The 20,518-nt window shown below is 40.4% G+C and overlaps 1 protein-coding gene across 10 annotated transcripts in view; it reads left to right on the top strand.

Annotated features, from left to right (window-relative positions):
• SYNE2 (spectrin repeat containing nuclear envelope protein 2) overlaps positions 1-20,518 on the top strand; it is a 325,741-nt gene that overhangs the window by 265,350 nt on the left and 39,873 nt on the right. For all 10 annotated transcript variants that reach the window (XM_034992810.1, XM_034992812.1, XM_034992813.1 and 7 more), the window contains 9 exons: positions 1,202-1,381; positions 2,104-2,232; positions 3,485-3,639; positions 3,753-3,897; positions 5,063-5,157; positions 6,960-7,194; positions 10,323-10,517; positions 12,535-12,660; positions 18,559-18,714. In XM_034992810.1, coding sequence (XP_034848701.1) covers positions 1,202-1,381; positions 2,104-2,232; positions 3,485-3,639; positions 3,753-3,897; positions 5,063-5,157; positions 6,960-7,194; positions 10,323-10,517; positions 12,535-12,660; positions 18,559-18,714 — 1,416 coding nt within the window. The remainder of the gene's footprint in view (positions 1-1,201; positions 1,382-2,103; positions 2,233-3,484; positions 3,640-3,752; positions 3,898-5,062; positions 5,158-6,959; positions 7,195-10,322; positions 10,518-12,534; positions 12,661-18,558; positions 18,715-20,518) is intronic.

Raw genomic sequence — 20,518 nt, 5'->3', positions numbered from 1 at the left:
GATGCATGAGCAGCCCGTGTAGGACACAAATAAGCCTGGAATGTGCAGGGTTGGGAGAGCCAGGTGGCAGCTCAGAGGTGAGGTCTAGGCAGCAGGTAGCTGGGTCAAAAGCACCTGACAGCACCTTGTTGCAAGTTTCCCCTTTCATTCTAGCAGAGAAATCTCAAAAACCTCATTCAAGGTCTCAGATGAAGGCAAAAGTATCTCAAATGAGTGTGATCATCTATACTCATCTACACACTCTCACTTTAGAAATAATCATGGACTCGTGCCACATTAATACGGCTTTTCTGTGGGTGTAATTATTTTTGGACAATATTTAAGAGTTGTATAATTTTATCCTATTATAGCAATGAGTGCCCAGAAAGTGAATACTCTCTAGTTTTAAACTGGGTGACCAGATGCATTGTGTATCTTCTGATACTATAGGTCAAATCAAAAAGTATTAATCAATTTAGTTAGACAATCCAACAAATATGATCTGTATTTCGGATTAACTTCTACCTGATCTGTTGTTTAAACAAATTTCACATATACCATATTTATAGAGTAGCCCTAAAATCAGCTTGATTAATGAGATTCTGCAGTCTATGCAAATGAGTCCATTTATGTCATAAAATCTCAGACACAGGGCAGAGTTGCATTGATTCATAAAATAGCCTTAAGGTGGATCCCTGAAGTGTTCAGTGATTAGAAATGTGAAACAGAGGAATCTACCCGGGTGGTCTCCAGTTTCTGTACACTAGAAGGCCCAAGCTCTGTTGATTGGTTGTCCGTTTTAGCTCTGAACTGACATATTTCTGAAGATCACCAGTGATGTGCATCATATAATGAAAGCTTAGCTTTTTCAGCTCTTTAAAATAAATAATAACAAAAAGCCACACCCACAATTTTAGAGCAGAAATTCTCCTAGATATTTTTTTTTTTTAAGATTTTATTTATTTATTTGAGACAGAGAGAATGAGAGACAGAGAGCATGAGAGGGAGGAGGGTCAGAGGGAGAAGCAGACTCCCCGCCGAGCAGGGAGCCCGATGTGGGACTCGATCCCGGGACTCCAGGATCATGACCTGAGCCGAAGGCAGTCGCTTAACCAACTGAGCCACCCAGGCGCCCCATCTCCTAGATATTGATAGAGTGGCAGGGATGGGAATTTTTGTTATAGGAGGAGGAAATGTTTTCTGATCACTGTTTCTTCTCCAGGAGCTGCAGCATGATGTGCAGAAGACAAAAGAAGCCTTTCTCCAGAATTCCACTCTCCTGGATCGACTTCCGCAACTCCCAGAGTCCAGCACCCACATGCCCCGCTCTACACAACTGCACTCCCTTCAGAGGGCTTCTTACTTGGAAACGATGCTCCTTGTGAAGGCTAATGAATTTGAGGTTCATCTCATTTTTCCATTCAAGTTGTATTCTCAAACATTTGCAGGCTACCCTCAATTCCTTATATCCTATGAAGTAATAGTTATTCGTGCTTTATGGACTGCTCCTCAGGGAAACTACAGAATAAAGATATCCCAGACATAAAGATGAACTCACACGACTGTTCAATCACATGGGCAATGGGCAGATCTTAGGCAAACATCTGTTCTTCATTGAACATGTTAGTTTATGAAATGAGCTATTAGATTCCTTACACTGTTCAGATCTCATAGTTATTTGATCTCCAAATGGGGTACTCGAGTCATAGAAGTAACTGCTTAAAGTTAACCATCTGTTTTACTCTCTGTTCACATTTTGAAAAACCTTTAGTGCATGAGCTGTTAAAAAGCACAGAAGGCCATAGAACTCCAATATTACCTCTCAATATCAACAAGAAGAAAACATTTAACTAGCAAGACTGAGGGAGCAGAGTACTCACTGTCCCTCCTCGATATGCCCCCTCAAGCAGGTGATCCAGTTATCCCTGAAGGCTCAGTGCTTTGCCAGAGGCACAGAGTAAAAACAAGGAGTCTTTCTCAATATTTATCTCTGAATAGTCAAGATAATAATGAGCTGCTGGGGATTGAAAACACCTTGAGCTTTTATCAGCTTCCAAGACTATGCTTAATTCTGTTATATATGCACATGAAAATGATTTCTAATGAAAATTTCTCTTGTTCTAGTTTGTTCTGTCACAGTTCAAGGATTTTGGGGACCGTTTGGAATCCTTAAAAGGTCTCATTATGCGTGAAGAAGAGAATTTGGATAAACTCTGTCATCAAGAAAAAGAGGAGAACCCTGACTTATTCCTGGTATTGCCAATTTTTGTGTTTCCTTAGGGCTTAGGCTCACCATAGGATAAAAAATAGGCTAATGACTGTCGAGTTATAGAATCTGTATCTTCACTTGAGCACAGTCATTTATATGCTATTCATTCTTGGCCTTATCCTAAGGCCTAGAAAAGTATGACAACACAGAGATCTATTTTAGTAATATGCTACAGTAAATTTAGCAGACTTAAAATTTTTTGACATCTTTACTAATTAGCTTCGGTGAACTAGAATAATCTAGGAATTGGCCTTTGTGATTAATTGAATTTTTCTGGTTAGCTGAAGATCAAAAGTAAAATATCCTATTAAATGAATTCTATATTCTTTCTTTATTAAATTAGTAAGTTTAGAATAAGTAACATAAATTAAAGAATTCTGGATCCTACAAATGCCTAAGGACGGATATTCATAACCTAGATCAAGAGTCAGCTAACTAGGCACACTGTCCAAATCTTGTCCTCCACCTGTTTGTATAAAGTGTTATTGGCACACAGTCATGCCCTTCCATTTATTAATTGTCTGTGGGAGTTTTCATGTGCAGGGGCAGAGCTGAATAGTTATAACAGAGATCATATGGCCCATAAAAGCTGCAATATTTATGATCTAGCCCTTTACAGAAAAAATTTGCTGACCCTAACCTAGATTACTATGCCAGAGTTCTGTAGTGATAACATGGATATTGTGAAGGATATTTGCTTAACATCGTTGACCTAGATGCTGTCCCTGGAATATTTTAAAAATAACGTTTTGCTGAGTTTGCTTTCTTGTGATTTCATGTTCTATCAAAATATGGATGTTTAAGTACCATGCTTTACTAGGGTTATTTTAAGGACTAAACTTTCATTGGATTTGTAGGTAAACTGCATGATCTGTTGAAGGTCAAGTTATTGGCAGAATACATGGGAGGTCCTAAATGGGCCCTTTAAAAAAAAAAAACTCATCTCCATCTTCCTTAAAAACAAAATCTGACATCATTTTCTATTTCCTGGGCTGTTCAGGTGCTGACCACGTGTGCACTTGTTGTTCTAGAAAAGCCACAGGATTGGGAGATCAGGGTTCAGGTCCAGCTCTAATACTAACTGGCTATTCGACTGTGGGCTAGTCATTTACCTATTTAGCTCCCAGTTTTCCCTCATGTTTCAGATAAGGATGGTCTGCAGGATCTCTGAGGCCTTTTCATCATCTAGATAGCTTACTGACCTCCAGAAACCTGAAACTTAATTTTTTTTAATAGAACCATGTGTTGGCACTGACGGCCCAATCACCTGATGTTGAGCATTTGAATGAAGTAAGCCTCAAGCTCCCACTTAGTGACATAGCCATAAAGACGTTACAAAATATGAACCGGCAGTGGATTCGGGCCACGGCAACAGCCCTGGAACGCTGCAGGTCAGAGCATCCCATCCCTACCATTCTGTTTCAGTGAAGCTAAAATGAGCAGCTTGAGCTCAGGAGTGTCATTGTTTTGTGACTCTTTTTTGTTCGTTTATAAACCTTTGTAGTGAGCTTCAGGGAATTGGCTTGAATGAAAAGTTTCTTTATTGCTGTGAAAAATGGGTTCAGTTTTTGGAGAAGATAGAAGAGATGCTCAAGGTGAATCTTGCCGACAGCCTCCCAGCTCTCCTGGAACAGCAGAAAACATATGAGGTAATCTTTGCTTTCTGCTACTTTGTACCTCACCCCGGGACAGGAGTCGGGGAAAGATACTCATTGTATTTTATTTTAAATCTATCAATCCCTAGATACCGAATATAGGTCTTTAGGCAGATTCATTTGTCAATTGATTGTAAAGTTCTCACACATTTCATAAATTTCAACATTTTGTTTTAGTGCTGTCCTTTGTTAATGAGAGAACTCCTAGATTGTCTGCAGTAGGTGGAAACTTCTAGCACAACTTTGCTTCCATAGAATGCATACATACCAAGAGCAGGCTAAAATACTGCAACTTCATCTTTGCATTTTCACTGAATAATTCCCTAAAATACTGAAGTACCTGGTATAATTATAACTGTAGCATTAATTATTGGACAGAGGAATTTCCCCACACGTGTGCTGATGGACATTTGGAAATACTCTTGGTGGTTATAGACAGATACTGCATTTTGAAAGTATCCATGATTAGGTCACTGTAATTTTTAATGTAACTGATTTAAGTCTGTGTTGTTACATTAATGTTCTCCAATGAAAATGAAGTTCGTTGGGTGCCTGGGTGGCTCATTTGGTTAAGCGACTGCCTTCGGCTCAGGTCATGATCCTGGAGTCCCGGGATCGAGTCCCGCATCGGGCTCCCTGCTCGGCAGGGAGTCTGCTTCTCCCTCTGACCCTCCTCCCTCTCATGCTCTCTGTCGCTCATTCTCTCTGTCTCAAATAAATAAATAAAATCTTTAAAAAAAAAAAAAAAAAGAAAAGAAAATGAAGTTCATTGAACCAAAACACCCTGAATGGTCTTGATTAAATTACCAAACCTCTTTACATCTTAGTTTCCTTGTCTTTAAATGAGTATGATAATAGTACTTACATCTGAAGGTTGACGAATAAGCGAGACATGCGTGTTTTACACAGTGCCTAACAAGTAGTAAATGCCCAATAAATGGGCATTAGGTAGTTATTATTAGGCCTGTTTGCTTCTGAGATTATATCCACAGGTGACGTTGATGTGATGGTTAAGCATTTTTTGCAAAGAAGCTCTAATAATTTGAAAATTAATCCTCTCACATGTCCCATCTAGGACCTTAGATTTTAATAGGAAATGTAAGTTCCGTGTTCGTAAAAAGAAATCTAGCTGATATCTTCTATTTTAACTCCTATACAGATGTTAGAAGCTGAAGTTTCTATAAACCAGACAATTGCTGATTCTTATGTCAGCCAGTGCTTACAACTCTTGGACACAACAGAAATAGAGGAGAGGTAAGCTGTCCCTGGGGCTCATGATGGTTGTGTGTGTGGAGGGGAACCCAGTGGGAGCTGGCCTCCCACCACGTGGATCTTGACCACTTCAGTGACCTGCAGCCTTGTCAGTTGATAGGCCATCATGGGGTCAGTCTCCTGACTGTTTGTTAGGACGGGGACTTGCTCTGTGGCCACAGAAAGGTCAGTCACACTTTTGTGTACAGTAGTGGGGGTGACATTAGCAGATAGTAGACGGGTGCTTTGCAAGTACCCACTCACCAAGTATAGTTAATGAAGTCTTTACCCCAAAGGATTCTTCTGTAGTGTTTTCCTCTCTCTACCTTCAGCCTCATGACATTTTGCTATTTAAAAAATAATTCTTAAGGGGTGCCCGGGGGCTCAGTCGGTTAATTGGCTCGGGTCATGATCCCAGGGTCCTGGGGTCGAGCCCCGGGTCGGGCTCCCTGCTCAGTTCTCTCTCTGCCCCGCCCCCTGCTCATGTTCTCTCTCTCTCAAATAAATAAATACAATCTTAAAAAAAAAAACAATAATAGGGGTGCCTGGGTGGCTCAGTTGTTTAAGCGTTTGCCTTCGGCTCAGGTCATGATCCCAGGGTACTGGGATCGAGACCCGCATCAGGCTCCCTGCTTGGCGGGAAGCCTGCTTCTCCCTCTCCCACTCCCCCTGCTTGTGTTCCCTCTCTCGCTGTGTCTCTCTCTCTGTCAAATAAATAAATAAAATCTTTAAAAAATCATAATAATTCTTAAGGTGCTGCTCTTCCCAGTGGTAGCTGTGTCACCTAGTTGTAAGAGAAGGGATTTCTCTGTGCTACATACATGGTGTTGGCATCACTGGGCTGCGCCAGTCAGGCTGAGCAGAGCCCCTTCCACCAGCCTGGTGACAAGAGCTGAACCTGCTCAGACAGCCGGTGCACGTGGTGGGCAGAGCCCTCAGGCGGCCTGGCCTCTTCAGTGCTTCTGTAGGTGTCCTGAAGACAGCTCCGGCTTTTCCTCCCCATCGGCGCCCATAGACCTCTGAATTTTCTTTGAGCATAACTAAGGAATATAAGGTGCATTTCTTCCTAGCTATGAAGTTACAAATTCAGGCTAGGTCCTTGTTCCAGGACAATAAACTAGTTTTGATTTGATCGGTGCAGTAAAGCATGAGTTTTCCTATAATAAATAAAAGGCCTTATTTGTCATGTGGTGGGTGTTATTTATCCGGAAAGGAACTAGGTGAGTAGTTGCGGAAAGCATGTTCTTTATCGCTGAAATTTTGTCAAGTACAACCTTCAAGTAATTGATGACGTTACGCAGTACCTGTTCATCGTTTCCCATTGGTCCAAAATTCTGTTTTCCATACAGCATTTGGCGTAACGTAGGTTAAAACAGCTTAAATTTGGGGGCACCTGGGTGGCTCAGTCGTTAAGTGTCTGCCTTCGGCTCAGGTCATGATCCTGGGGTCCTGGGATCGAGCCCCGCGTGGGGCTCCCTGCTTGTGTTCGCTCTCTCGCTGTGTCTCTGTCAAATAAATAAATAAAATCTTAAACAAATTTAAGCTTTTTTTTTTTTTTAAGGGATGCAACTGTGCAGGCAAAATACCAAGTCTTGTGCAAATACCTCCTGCTAAACGCCTTTTGCTGCCCCTGCCTACGTTTCCCAACACATTTAAATTGAATGGTACTCCGATTTTATGAAGGTTTTTCTCCCCCATGTAAATTGTGCCCATAAACGGCAAATGTGAGTTTCTATTATGCGTAGGCAGTGATTTTTTTTCTACATGTTGATGTCGGGATTCTCTAACCATTTGTTTTTCCCAAGACCGGAATTTATTTCAAAGTTCACAAAACTGAAGGACCAGTGGCAGAGCGCCACCCAGCGCCTCCGGCAGAGGAAGAGTGACATCGATGGGCTGGTGGGACACTGGCGGTACTTCACCACCTCCGCGGAGGACTTGCTCCGCTTCCTCACGGACGCCTCCCACCTGCTGTCTGCAGTGAAGAGCCAGGACTGCTACAGCCTCCACCAAACCAGGGGGCTGATCCGTGAGCTGAAGGTAGTCTGTGCACCGTAGTGGTGTGAGGACTTACAGGGTGGTTGCTGTTCGGAAGATGTTCATTTTCCTCAGGTCTTATGTTGTGGTTCACGTGTACTCTCTGCACGTGGGAAGACCAGCTGGGTCCCCATGACCCTCTCCAGCCTTGTCCCCAGCCTGGTGGTGTCGGAAACCCAGTTTTATCTATTCATCCCGAAACAGTGAGGCTCTCTTGGGCTGTGGGAGTAGGGATGGAGTGGAGATGGGTGGGTAGAATGGGGGAAGTTTGGGGTGACAGATTTCACACCACCCAAGCTTTTAAGGTACTGACTGGTGAATCACTTGACCACCAGAGTCGTAATTTATAAGGAGACTCCTGCTTACTCTGGAAGGGCAAATTCATGTAAGCAACAAAGTTCTTTTTTTCTTTTATCTTTTTTATTTTATTTTAATTCCAATGTAGTTAACATATGGTGTTTTATTGGTTTCAGGTGTACAGTATAGTGATTCAACAACTCCATGCATTAGTCAGTGCTCATCAAGATAAGTTTGCTCTTACGCAACGAAGTTTTCAATCAGAGTTGTTTGCATGTTGGTTTAAAGTAATTAGTTGGCAATCTCCAAAACATGTTCCATTTAGCTTTCGAACCACTCTTCACTGTAGAGACACAGCTAAATGAAATACCACCCTTTTGAAATCCTGTGCTCTCCACATTCATTTATCTGGTCATCAGGTATCAGTTGGGTACCTGCTCTGTGCCAGTCAGTGTGGACAAAGAGCCGGGCTGTCAGGCAGGCACTCAAATCAGTAAACAAACAAGGAAATGCGAATTCGTCTGATTGGTCGGGGAAATCAGACAAATCCATAAATAAAAAAATAATCAGATTGCAATAAGGCGTATGTACATAATTAAAACAGAACCAGTAATGGAGGGGCTGGGTGGCTACTTTTGATTGGGTGATCTCTAGGAACATGACATTTAAACTGGAACCTGAATGATGAGAAGGAGCCAGCCATGCAAAAATCTGGGAAAAGAGCCTTTCAGACAAAAGGAATGTCTTACCTAAAGTCCCCAAGATGGGAACAAGCTTCACAAAGCAGAGGAACAGAAAGAAGGCTAGTATAAATGGAGTATGGCCAGGGAGGCAGCAGCATGGTAGAGAGTGACTTTGAGAGGCAGGCGGGAGGAGCACTTTGAAGTGTGGTAGCCAGGTTATAGTCTTGCTGTAATAGGAAGCTTTTGAAGAGTTTCAGTTGGAAGAGGGGGCAGCATGATACCTTTTGTATTTTTTGAAGATCGTCTGGCTGTCTGAGAGATTATGATAGATTGTAGAGGGGCCAGAATAGAGGCAGGAATCCCAGTGCATTACGTATTTCTTCCTTGGTAACAACAATCATTGATCATTATCTCTCACAGTTCTGGGGGTTGACAAGGCTCAGTTAGGTGGTTCTTGCTTATGGTCTCTCAGGAAGATTCAGTCAGATGGTGGTGGGAGCTGGACTCATCTGAAGGCTCACTCACTTTCATGTCTAGCACTTAAGCCGGAAATACTCAGATAGCATCATTCTCCTGTGGTCTCCCCACATGGAGGCTTCTGGTAGCTAGACTTTTTATATGGCAGCTCACTGGCTTCAAAGGTACATGTCCCAAGAAAGAGATCCAGGGAGAAGCTGTATTGCCTTCTAGACCTAGCCTCAGAAGTCACAGAAATCACTTCTGCTATCCTTTGTTAATCAAGGCCATCATACGTGCTCACACAGGATCAACAGAAGGGGACAGAGGCACCACTGCTTGATGGGAGTGGCAAGGTTCTAGAAGAGCATGCCGGACTGGGAATATTGTTGTGGGCGTTTTGTGAAAAATACAGTCTGCCATAACCAGTTAGGAGGCCATTTCTATAGTCTTGGATAATTGTTACGATGGATAAGAAAAGGATGATCATAGTAAATATAAAAAAGGTTATGTTTGTAATAGAATTTACTAGGCTTGCTAATGGTTTAGATGTGGCTGATAAATAAAAATCTAAATCAAGATGGCTTTAGGGTTTTGGCTTGAGCATTTTGGTGAACAGTGTGCTGTTGACCAAGTCGGGGAAGAGTGGAAGAAAAGCAGATCTTTTGAGAAGCTTAAAATGCATAATAGATGTCTATTTATTTGGCTATGTCAAGCAATTCCATATGCTGGAAAGACAAGTGTGGAATGCCCATATATTCAATGAGTTGCAATTTCTCTTATTTGTATCTGTTCCCAAGAGTACAGTCTGCTTTTCTCCTTTGATTGGGTTATATCAGGTATTCTCAGATACCTTTGTAAATCAGTGCTCTGTTGATTGTTTTTTTAGTATCCGTTTCCATTTTGGAAAATGCCTACATATATGTCTCCCTTGAGAAATTTGAAGATGAAGGAAATCATACCTAGAATAGGAAAAAACTAATTTTTTTTCCCTCCTGAAACCAAATGCTTTTGGAAGTAGGAGTCAGCTTAAAAGCTTTTAACTTCATTTTTGTAGTGTAAATAGGTAGTTTTAGTCCCTTTAAAATAGAGCCAGCATGATATTCAAATGGACTGTTTTAAAGCTGTCCCTTTAATGCATATATTAATGCTTATGTTTAAGTGCCCATAATAAGTTCAAGTGGATATTTTTTATATTTTACCTTTTTTATTTCTCTCCTTCTTTTATAACTGTTTAGCATAGTGTGCACATTCTGTTCTTGTGGGTTAGGAGTAATCTGACTCTTATACAGTGGTAATGGGTATTTGCTCTTAATTTCCGGTCTAATACTCCAGTTACTTTCTCAATACTTTTAATCCATTTATCTTGTAGGCTCTTATTCATTGAAGTATATTTTTTATTTCTCTATGCTTCTGATCATTACACTAAGAATGTTATCTCTTAACAACTATTGGAAATTATCTTAAGAACGCATTATTTGGTGTAGTGTGTAGTAGTGCAAAACATTAGCCTTAGGGGTGTGTGTGTGTGTGTGTGTGTCTATATGTGCATGTGCACGCATTCTAATCTCATTTGCCTAATTTTATCTAACATTTATTAGTAGGAAAAACTCTGAAGGGAATGTTCACATGCATACAATCACATTTTGATCGTATCAGAGGCTTAAGGAAATCACTTTTTTTTTTTCTTTTTAGAGTAAAGAAATTCATTTTCAGAGACGGCAAACTACCTTTGAACTAACCTTAGAAGCTGGGGAGAAGTTACTGAACACAGCTAACCTGGAAACTAAAGAGTTGATTGACAAGAAAATCAGTCAACTTCGGGACAACTGGAAGGACACAGAGCTCCACGTAGGAGAGCTGATTAAACAGTTGCAGAACAATGTAGAGGTAAACTCACCATTTACTCTTAAGGATATTCAGATGCAGTACGTGGAGTTTTTGTTTGCTGGGCAAAATGGGCATGATTTTAGGAAATCACAGTATTGTTAAGTTTTCCAAGGGACCTTGAATCCTAATCCATGAATCATGCCAGTTACTTAATGTAAAATCATAATAGAGCATTGAAAAAGCTCGATGTTAAGGATATAAATACTTGAGGTTCTATTTTATATCCACTTTTACGAAATAGGAAGCCTAGTTGTGTTCCATGGCAGTTCTGTATACAAAGCTAATGTTCCACATGTGGTCTGTCCTTGCGCATAGTATATGAAAATAAACACAGTGATACTTCTTCTGTCATCAGAGAATGTGCCTTTCCACATAAGGACATGTAAGAATTTCCCAGATAGTTTATGATTATATTTTCAAGAACCAAAATGTTTTATTCTGTGCCATTGTTGGGAAAAGAATTATTTTGTTATCCTAAAATATACCGAGATGTTCTTAAGGACTCTGAGCTGCTTTGAACCTAAGGCCCTACACAGCTATGCTCTCTGCGTAATTTTGTGGTTTTTATTGTTTTTCTTTTATTTTCTTCTCTACACATTATTTAAAGTGGCCTCCGCTTAATTTTTGTTTCTCTGAGCATACCTACTCCTTATGGCCCACTTTCCTTCCTGATCTGTTGTACGTGTACCAAATCCAGATAACCAAGCTTCTCAGAGATAGTTTTGGTTTTTGTTTTTTTGTCTCTTTTGAGTAAAGAATAAGTATGTGCTGAGTTAGGGGCTGAACATCTCTCCTATGAGTAAAGTATCTGAATTTTATTCGGTATATGGGCTATGTGAAAATCATTAACTAGCAAGTATTTGTCGAGCATTTTGCCCTGGTTGTAAAACATGGTGGTAAAGGTAGCTAATGGTTTGGAGGGAGAAATAAGGACTCAGTTTTGTTCCTCTCTCCACTTTCCTCTTGGTTGTGTTGCAGAGAGTTGATGTTGCTAGACAAGTGACTTCCCCTTCTGTGAATTCTGTGTTGCTGTAGAATAGGGCCAACCCAGGCGTGTTTAGGTATAAGCTGTACTGAGGAATAAGATAGTGTTTGACTTCATGTTTGTCTACTTTTAGTAACCTCAGGACTAGAAATTTATCCCAATGAATCCATTATAAATATTCTGAACTTGGAAATGCAGGCAACTGTTTTCTCCATAATAGAAGGTTAAAGGAAGAGAGATGGTGTGAAAGAATGGCATTGCGGGGGGCGGGGGGGGGGGCTGGACTGCATCCTCAGATCGACCCTTGACTGGTCTGCTTCTGACCGCATGTCCTTGGCCAGTTTTCTCTGAGCCTCAGTTTTCACATTTTAAAATGTGAAGCCCTGTGTGTCTCCTAAGATTATTATAATTACAGTGAGATAATGAAGTTGAGAAGGCTTTGGTAAACTGTAAAGTGCTCTAAGCAGAAGGTGGCAATCTCAGTGGTGAGAAATGTCGAGTGAAGTTTCACTGTGAAAGGGTCCCTGAAGCCAGGCTACTTCAAGAAGGAGAGAGCAGAGGGATGACATGAGACAAGAAGACAAGAAGAGTGGTTGAGTGCTTTTGCTTTTTGCTGGTATTATAGTGTGTGCCCAAGACTGTCAGTGTTAAAAATTAATCCTTAATAGTAGCCTTTTAAATGTGAACTCCCCCCCCCCCAAAACGTGAACTTTCCAAAAACTGAAATAGGAATAAGATTAGATAGATTGATGATATAGGGAAGGAAGAAGAAATATTTCGAAGCAAAAGCCAGTCAACTCAATAGTTGAGCCACACATAAAGCTGCGCCAGAGATATTCTGCTTTTAGACCAGGCTGCTCAAGACAAGGAAGTGGGTGTCTGTGTGATTTACAAAAACACATTTATTGGAATGGATTAAATGAGTTATTCTGTTTCGACAATTCATTCTTAATGACTGAGCCACCCAGGCGCCCCTACAATTCATTCTTAAAAAGCAAAGTGCTTACCAATTTTAATACTGTTTTCAAATAGACCTGGGACCAGTGTGAAAAGAAAATCAAGGAGTTGAAAAGCAGGCTGCAAGTTTTAAAGGCACAAAGTAGAGATCCTCTTCCAGAACTTCATGAGGACCTCCACAGAGAAAAAGAGCTGATTAAGGTATTGAAAGCTGGGAAGGGGGTTCAAGATAATCACTTACTGCTTTTGAGAGAAGTTGAAGTGTTTGTTTGCTTTTCTATTCTGTGTTGAAACTGTGTTTCCATGTTCAGTCAGAAAACATTTCGCCTATCTTCTGTCAAAAAAACCATCCTGGTCTCCAAAGCAGTTGGAATGGATGCTCTTGGAGATGCATGTGTGAATATGAGAAAGACTTGCAGAAGTTCTTCTTAGGAATTGGGGGAGGGGAGTTCTCCTCCAGGTCCTCTTTCTGTTTCTCTCCTCTATAATATAACATGTGCCCTTTGAGATTACACTGAAACCTGTTCCCTTAACGAATGACCTTGTGTTTGAAAAGAGAGTAAAGTATTACTATAGAATTCATTTTTTAGAAGCCAAGTGGTTGGACTTTTTGCTCAAATATAACATTTTTATAAAACCTTCCAAACTATATTCTGCCTAGTTGATACAACACTGGCAATTATTCCTGGGTATTTTAGGCCTTTGCTGAAGATTTTTGCAGAAGAATGAATAGGAGTTTGGACCGGTAAAATTCCCAGGTCAGGAACAACTCACTTCTCTTCCCTATCTGCAGGTTTGATGTTTAAAAAACACCCAGAGTCAGATGGAATGATCTTTTATCTTGATCAGGAATCAAACTGAAAAAATTAGGAAGAAATGAGTATTCTCATCCTTCAAGCTGTGCTGGAAATTAGCGTGCTTCAGTCTGCATCTTTTTTCTTCATTGTAAAAATATTCCAACATGGAAAAAATTTCCAACATAACAAATAATATGACAAACTGCCATGAAACCATCACCCAGCTGAAAAAATAAAACATTTCAAATACAGTTGACATGCCCTGCATAATCCCCAATGTACTTCCCCTCCCCAGAGGGTCCCACAACCCTGAATGAAGTGTTTTATCATTCACGTGCACTACTTTATAGTTTTCCTACATGCGCGTGTAGCTCTCAATGAAATATAGAAGTATTACTTTTGTTTTTCAACCTTATATAAGCAGTGCCATTACTCCATACTAAAGTCATACGGATACATTCCTACATTTTCTTTTTTTTTTTTTTTTAAAGATTTTATTTATTTATTTGAGAGCGAGAATGAGAGAGAGAGAGCGCATGAGAGGGGGGAGGGTCAGAGGGAGAAGCAGACTCCCCGCCGAGCAGGGAGCCCGATGCGGGACTCGATCCAGGGACTCCAGGATCATGACCTGAGCCGAAGGCAGTCGCTTAACCAACTGAGCCACCCAGGCGCCCCATTCCTACATTTTCAAGTTTTGTTTTGTACATTTATATCCTTATTCATTTAAGAATTGATTTTTGCATATGTTTTGAGGTAAAGATCCACTTTTTAATTTACTCATAATGGAAAATCACATGGATGACCATCGTCCTGATGCCCATTCTCCAGTGTCAAATATCAAGTTGCCATATATGTGGGATTTTTTTCTTGGGGCTCTATTCTGTTGATTTGCTTACCTCAGCCTTTATATCAAATTATCTTGATTACTGTGCTTTTTTTAAAATAACAAATCCTCATTTCAGGCGTGATGTGTACGCCTACTTTGTTCTCCCACATGCGTATGGATGTCCTTGGGTCTTCGATCTTCCACAACATTTAGAAGCAGTTTGTCAAACTAGGAAAAGTCCTGATAAGAGTTTTAGTGGAATAGTATCAAATTTATAGATACATTGGGGAAAATGAACATCTTTTTGATACTGAATACTCCTGTTCCTGCAGATGGCATGTTTCTCTCCTTTTAGTCTTGTTCAATAATGATATATAATTTTCTTTATGTAGTACTATACATCTTTTGTTAGATTTCTTTCTTGGCATGTTATTTTTGACACTTGAAAATACTTTTTCTAATTATATTTTCTATTTATCACTGGTGCCTAGAAATAATAACTTTTGGTTAATATTATATTCAATCATCTTGCTAAAATCTTTTGTTAATTCCAATAATTTGCATAATCTTTTAGGTGTCTATGTAGACAGTCACCATCTGTGAAAAATCACTCTTCTTTTGTTTCTTCCTTTCTTTCTATATATTTTTTTCCTGTTCTTTCTATACTGGTCAGTACCTCCAGAACATTTTTTAGTATAATTGATAGGTGGCTCCTTCATGTCATTCCTGATTTTAAAGAGAATAATTCTGACATTTTACCACTAAATACGGTATTTGCTGATGATGGCTTTATTAGGTTAAGAAAATTCCTACCTATCCCTAATTTTCAACATTTTTATGATCTCTACATCTTTAGTAGATCTAGATGTCAGGGACAGTGGAGAAAATTTGTAATCATACTCTCAGTTGACACAGAGTTTCCTTCCATAAAGTCTAGAAACCAGTGCAGAATGTGAACTGTAAACTCCTAAGAAGGCATAGTATTTCCCAAGTGTCACACTCTTCAGCTTCCAGTGGGATCTTTTCAGCTTCTACAGCCTCAGTGTTCTATCTCTCAGTGGAAAAATCAGGAAGAGAGACCAAGAGCATTGAGTTCACTGATCCCATGACCATATTCCAAAAAGAACTCAAGTAACCCGAATCCTGTCTAGGAGAGTGTTTATCACCCCTGAGTCACTTGGGAGAGATACACCAACCATTTGACCATCTGAGCTTTACTCTCCTCCTCAGAAGATGACATTCTCATTACATCTAAGTTGACATATAGACTAGCACTTCATTACATACTAGCTTTTCACTGTTACCAAAATTGGTCTAGTGGACATCTGTGTTTATAAGACTTGTCAAATGACTGAGCTTGGGGGACAGTTTTATTTTTAAAATAATTTTTCAATTAGTAATATTGTCACATGGTTCAAAATTCAGAAGGTGCAAGAGGCATACATGAAAATTCTTTCTCCCATTGGTTCCTCTCCACAAAAGCAGTCAGTGTTACCAATTTGTTTTTGTGTGGTTTTTTTTTAATCTAATTGTTTTATTCCAAGCCAGCAATTTTTCTAGCATCCTTCAGAGAAGGGTCTTTTCTTTCACCACTGATTTATGAGTCCTTCTTTAGCATGTATTAAATTCTAATTCAGGCAGTCAACAAATTTTTTTTTTAAAGATTTATTTATTTTAGGGGGTGGGGGAGGGGTAGAGGGAGAGGTTCTTAAGCAAACCCAGCGCCGAGGGTGGAGCCCAATGTGGGGCTTGATCCCCAGACCCTGAGATCATGACCTGAGCTGAAACCAAGAGCCAGTTGCTCAACCGACTGAGCCACCCTGGGGCCCCAGTGTTACCCATTTGTTGTATATTCTTCCAAAGATAGTCTATGCATATACAGGCCAATATTTATATAGCTACACATTCATTTTTTCGTCCTGTTTTTACCCAAATGGTAAGGTGAAAAATGGGACTTGACAACCCCCCTGGTAACTGAGGGCACAGGTGGAGGTTTTAATGCCGCCATGCTGTGTCCGAGTCCAGTCAAGGACTGTGCAGCTTCACTTCATGTGGTCAAACAACTGATGAGTCCGAGAAAGCTCCTCTGAGGAACTACCTTTGTGTCTGAGATCTGAAAGTGTAAGTAGGAATTAACTAAATATATTTGTGGACGCATCAGGGTGAAATAAAGAAATACAAATTTAGGGCGCCTGGGTGGCTCAGTCGTTAAACGTCTGCCTTCAGCTCAGGTCATGATCCCAGGGTCCTGGGATCGAGTCCCACATCGGGCTCCCTGCTCGGCGGGAAGCCTGCTTCTCCCTCTCCCACTCCCCCTGCTTGTGTTCCTGCTCTCACTCTCTCTGTCAAATAAATAAATAAAATCTTTAAAAAAAAAAATACAAATTTAAATAATAACTAATCATTATATATATTAAAGTTGTCTAAACATAGATATATATCCATACATATATATATGGATATATATATATATAAAACTCCAGAAAGTATGTGGAGATGATCATACCTCTTAAAATGTAATTTGGCAATATTTATTAAGAATTATAAAAATGTCCATATTCGGGACGCCTGGGTGGCCCAGGCAGTTAAATGTCTGCCTTTGGCTCAGGTCATGTGGGATCAAGTCCCACATCAGGCTCCTTGCTCAGTGGGGAGCCTGCTTCTCCCTCTGCCTGCCGCTCCCCCTGCTTGTGCTTGCTCACTCTGTCTGTCTCTCTCTGTCTGACAAATAAATAAAATCTTAAAAAAAAAAGTCCATATTCAAAAGTTCTACACCTGTTAATTATCCTTTCAGTCATAGGAAGAAACCAAGTATCCAAACCAAATCAATTTAAACCTGGCTATGGAAAACAGAAACAGGCCTCCCTACTGTGCAGGCAACTGAGCCTACACTGGTGAGCAGGGCCTTGGACAGGCTGAGCTTCCTGCCACCAGACTGGGGAATGCTGCATGAAGCTCCGTGGTCTTGGGGGTCTCTCGTTTTAAGTCAGTGAGTAGCATCCTTCCACCTGTGAGTCGTCCCCTTTATATTCTGTAGCCGGTGAAAGTGTTCCACACAGAATCTGCTCTCATCCACTCTACTAGAATCATGAGGGTAAAACTAGGTAACAAGAGTATAAAGTGGGGGACGCCTGGGTGGCTCAGTCGGTTAAGCGGCTGCCTTCGGCTCAGGTCACGATCCCAGAGTCCTGGGATCAAGTCCCACATCAGGCTCCTTCCTCAGCGGGGAGCCTGCTGCTCCCCCGGCTTGTGCTCTGTCTCTCTCTCTGACAAATAAATAAAATCCTTAAAATTAAAAAAAAAAAAGTATAAAGTAATGATTTTTCTTCTGATAAAGGTATCTCTGAATCTCCATGCAACCTTGAAAGAGAATTTTCTGGGCCATTTTACTGAATGTAAATTTTTGTCCGCAAATTATGTGATCATGCCAGTGTCGCTTTTAGAACTCTGAAAATCAGTCAGAATTAACATACTTTTATTGTTGCCACCCCGAAGAGTCTTCTTTCTGTTGCAATAGGCAGGTATGAACAGAGATCCTTAAAACATGCTGGAGAATGAAGAATTTTGAGCACAATAAGAATCTGGAAGACTCTTGAGTACTCGTTCCAGCACTTTCCTGTTGTGAAAGCAATTTTCTCAAGTCCTAGAAATCAAAAAGTTTAAATCTGACACATTTTAAATAACAGTGGTTTCCATGACCAGAGAGATTTTCTGCTAACCAAGTTCTGTCAGTTATTAGGGAAGAATTTATTTTTTTCTTCCATTATACTCATTCTTTTTGAAACTTAACCAAAATAATCCCCTTTAGACAGAAGCTGTTGTTACGATTGTCACGGTAGCAACAATGCATTTCTTAGGGGGTTTTTTTGTTTGTTTTTTTTTAAGATGGAAAATCACACTTTATACAACATTTCTGTAACGTAGTTTCAGAATTAAAAGTGGGGGGGGGGCGGTGCCTCGGTGGCTCAGTCGTTAAGCATCTGCCTTTGGCTCGGGTCATGGTCCCAGGGTCCTGGGATCGAGCCCCGCATCAGGCTCCCTGCTGGGGGCGGGGGGGAAGCCTGCTTCTCCCTCTCCCACTCCCCCTGCTTGTGTTCCCTCTCTCGCTGTCTCTCTGTCAAATAAATAAATAAAATCTTTAAAAAAGTGTGTGAGATTGTTGCTAGACTCCAAAAATAACTTCTTCTCAATATAGGTAAAGACCTACATGTTTTTAAAACAGAACTAATTATATAAAAATGTGAACTACCTGAGGAAATGAAAATAAAGGTGGAAAAGTTTTGAGAAAAAGGTGGTGAAGAAAGAGCAGCCGCTGCCTTGGGCTGTTTCTCGTTCAGAACATCCCGCCCCCTCCCCCGCTCCCCTTCCCCCACCCCTCCCCCAGAGTCCAATCAAAAGATTAGCCTACAGGTTTGGAAACAGAAGCAGTGTGAGTTGGAGTGATTCCCCCCCCCCCCACCTTGTGTTTAAATGCAGGAACTAGAGAAGTCTTTGGGCAACTGGACTCAGAACTTGAAAGAACTTCACACTATGAAGACCAACTTAACCCAGCACATTCTTGTAGAGGACGTGATGGTTTTGGAAGAGCAAACAGAGCATTTGCACAGACAATGGGAGGATCTCTGCTTAAGAGTAAGTCAGTTAACTGCAGGGCACCGCTGTTCTGGAGTTTATTGAAATGTCTCCGAAGGCCAGACAAAGTAGAAAGGGGCTTAATTTCATTGAACCGGGGGCCCTTTGCAGTTGGAGCCTGGCCTGCTGCTGTCCCTTTAGAAGGCAGCACCATGGGGGTAACAGATTTGACCCTTTGTTTTTCCAGGGCTCAGTGCTGGTACTTTGTACACTTTTAATAAGCTTTTTAAAAACTCACCTTAGATAGGGGCGGGGGGGTGGGGAGGGATTGCGGATTACCAGCAGCTGTGAGCACTCAGCTCTCTCTGTTGTGTAGGTGATAAGTTCCCATCGGGATATCAGAATCAGGACTTCAGCAAAGAGGTCTTGTCTGGCCTTAGGGCAGTATCTCTCTGGGCCCAACAAACAGCAGGCGTCCTTATTAGTGCCCCGCACAGGGGTGTTTTATCTGAGAACCCTGTTCTCGTGCAATCCGATGTTTCTTTCAAGTAGTTGGCTTTTTTCAAAACTCTAAAAGAAAGGATCAACAGCTCCACTTAGTATCTCAGTGGATCCCTTCTACTTATTAAAAATGAGATCGTGGTTATAGTCCGATACAGTACAGTACATGTTTGTGACAGGAGGGAACCAAAGGGTTCAAATAGATCTTTGTTTCAAGAACATAGAATTCTAAGAAAAATGAATTCCTTAATCTCACTTTTGTGAATTAAGAGATCTATTTAAAAGTTGACATTTTTTAAATGCTTTTGGGTGCATTTTAATAAAGTAAAATCATTTTTCCTTCTTGGTTTTAGTATTTAATATTAATGAACTGTAATTTTAAATGTTCTATTAGAATTTTTAATCATATTTTATGTAAAAAAAATAGGATACGTGAAAAGTATCCTAGAAGGAAGGCAGAAGCAGAGACTGGGGCCCAGATGTTTCTAATTGTTACCATTAGGAAACCAATCAGAATGACGCTGTGCAAAATGCCAGGATTTTCAAAAGCTAAGATAAATAGATGCCCTGAGGAATGGAAACACAAAACTTGTTTTTTTAGGGATAGTTCTGAACACATTTGGCTGGGTGGATGTACAAGCCTTTGGTATTTTTGCCTTACTCTGAAAAGATCACTTTGTTTCCTTGTCCAGAGCAGGAAAGCCTCCCGGAGTTGCACCTTAGTTTCCCCATCTGTAAAGTAGGGGGTTAAAACTTTTATCAAAACTCTTTTAACTCTAAGATTTTAGAGATTTTTAAGAGCTGAGAATAATTTTGTCCATTTAGAAAGGCTGATTTGCATTCTTTAAATTTATATTTAAGTTGTAAATTTGAACCTTTTAAGGAGGGAAGAGCCTTTGTGGAAGCCAGCTTAGGGGTTGCTGATGTATAATGGAGTATTGGGTATTTGGGGTCAGCCTGCTTACTACAGACTAGTATTTGGTTCCATTTCCATAGTTTCCATCTAAAGCCATAGTGCTTAATGGGAGGATAGATTAAATGAGTGCTATGCATTTGTTTATTTTACTTTGCTTTATTTTTGAAATCTACCACTAAAATATTGAAATAACTTCAGTTTTGTAGTCCATTTGCATTACACATGTTAGATTTATGTTGTGACCTAGATTACAGTTTTTAAGTTAAATAGGCAGGACATTGGTCTTAAATAGGAATAAGGACTTGATCATGTTTAAACAGGTAAAAAGATTTGGGTCATAAAACTGTAAATGAGCATGTAGCAAGCCATCAGTAAATGTATGTTGAAAGAACAAGGATCAGAAGAAATTTGGGTGATGTTTAATGTATTTAACCTTCCCTGTTTCTA

The sequence above is a fragment of the Mirounga leonina genome, unplaced genomic scaffold (assembly GCF_011800145.1).
Source record: "Mirounga leonina isolate KUSES-001 unplaced genomic scaffold, KU_Mleo_1.0 Mir_82, whole genome shotgun sequence".
In the NCBI taxonomy this organism is placed as follows: Eukaryota; Metazoa; Chordata; class Mammalia; order Carnivora; family Phocidae; genus Mirounga; species Mirounga leonina.
This window is presented reverse-complemented; position numbering and strand designations above follow the sequence as displayed.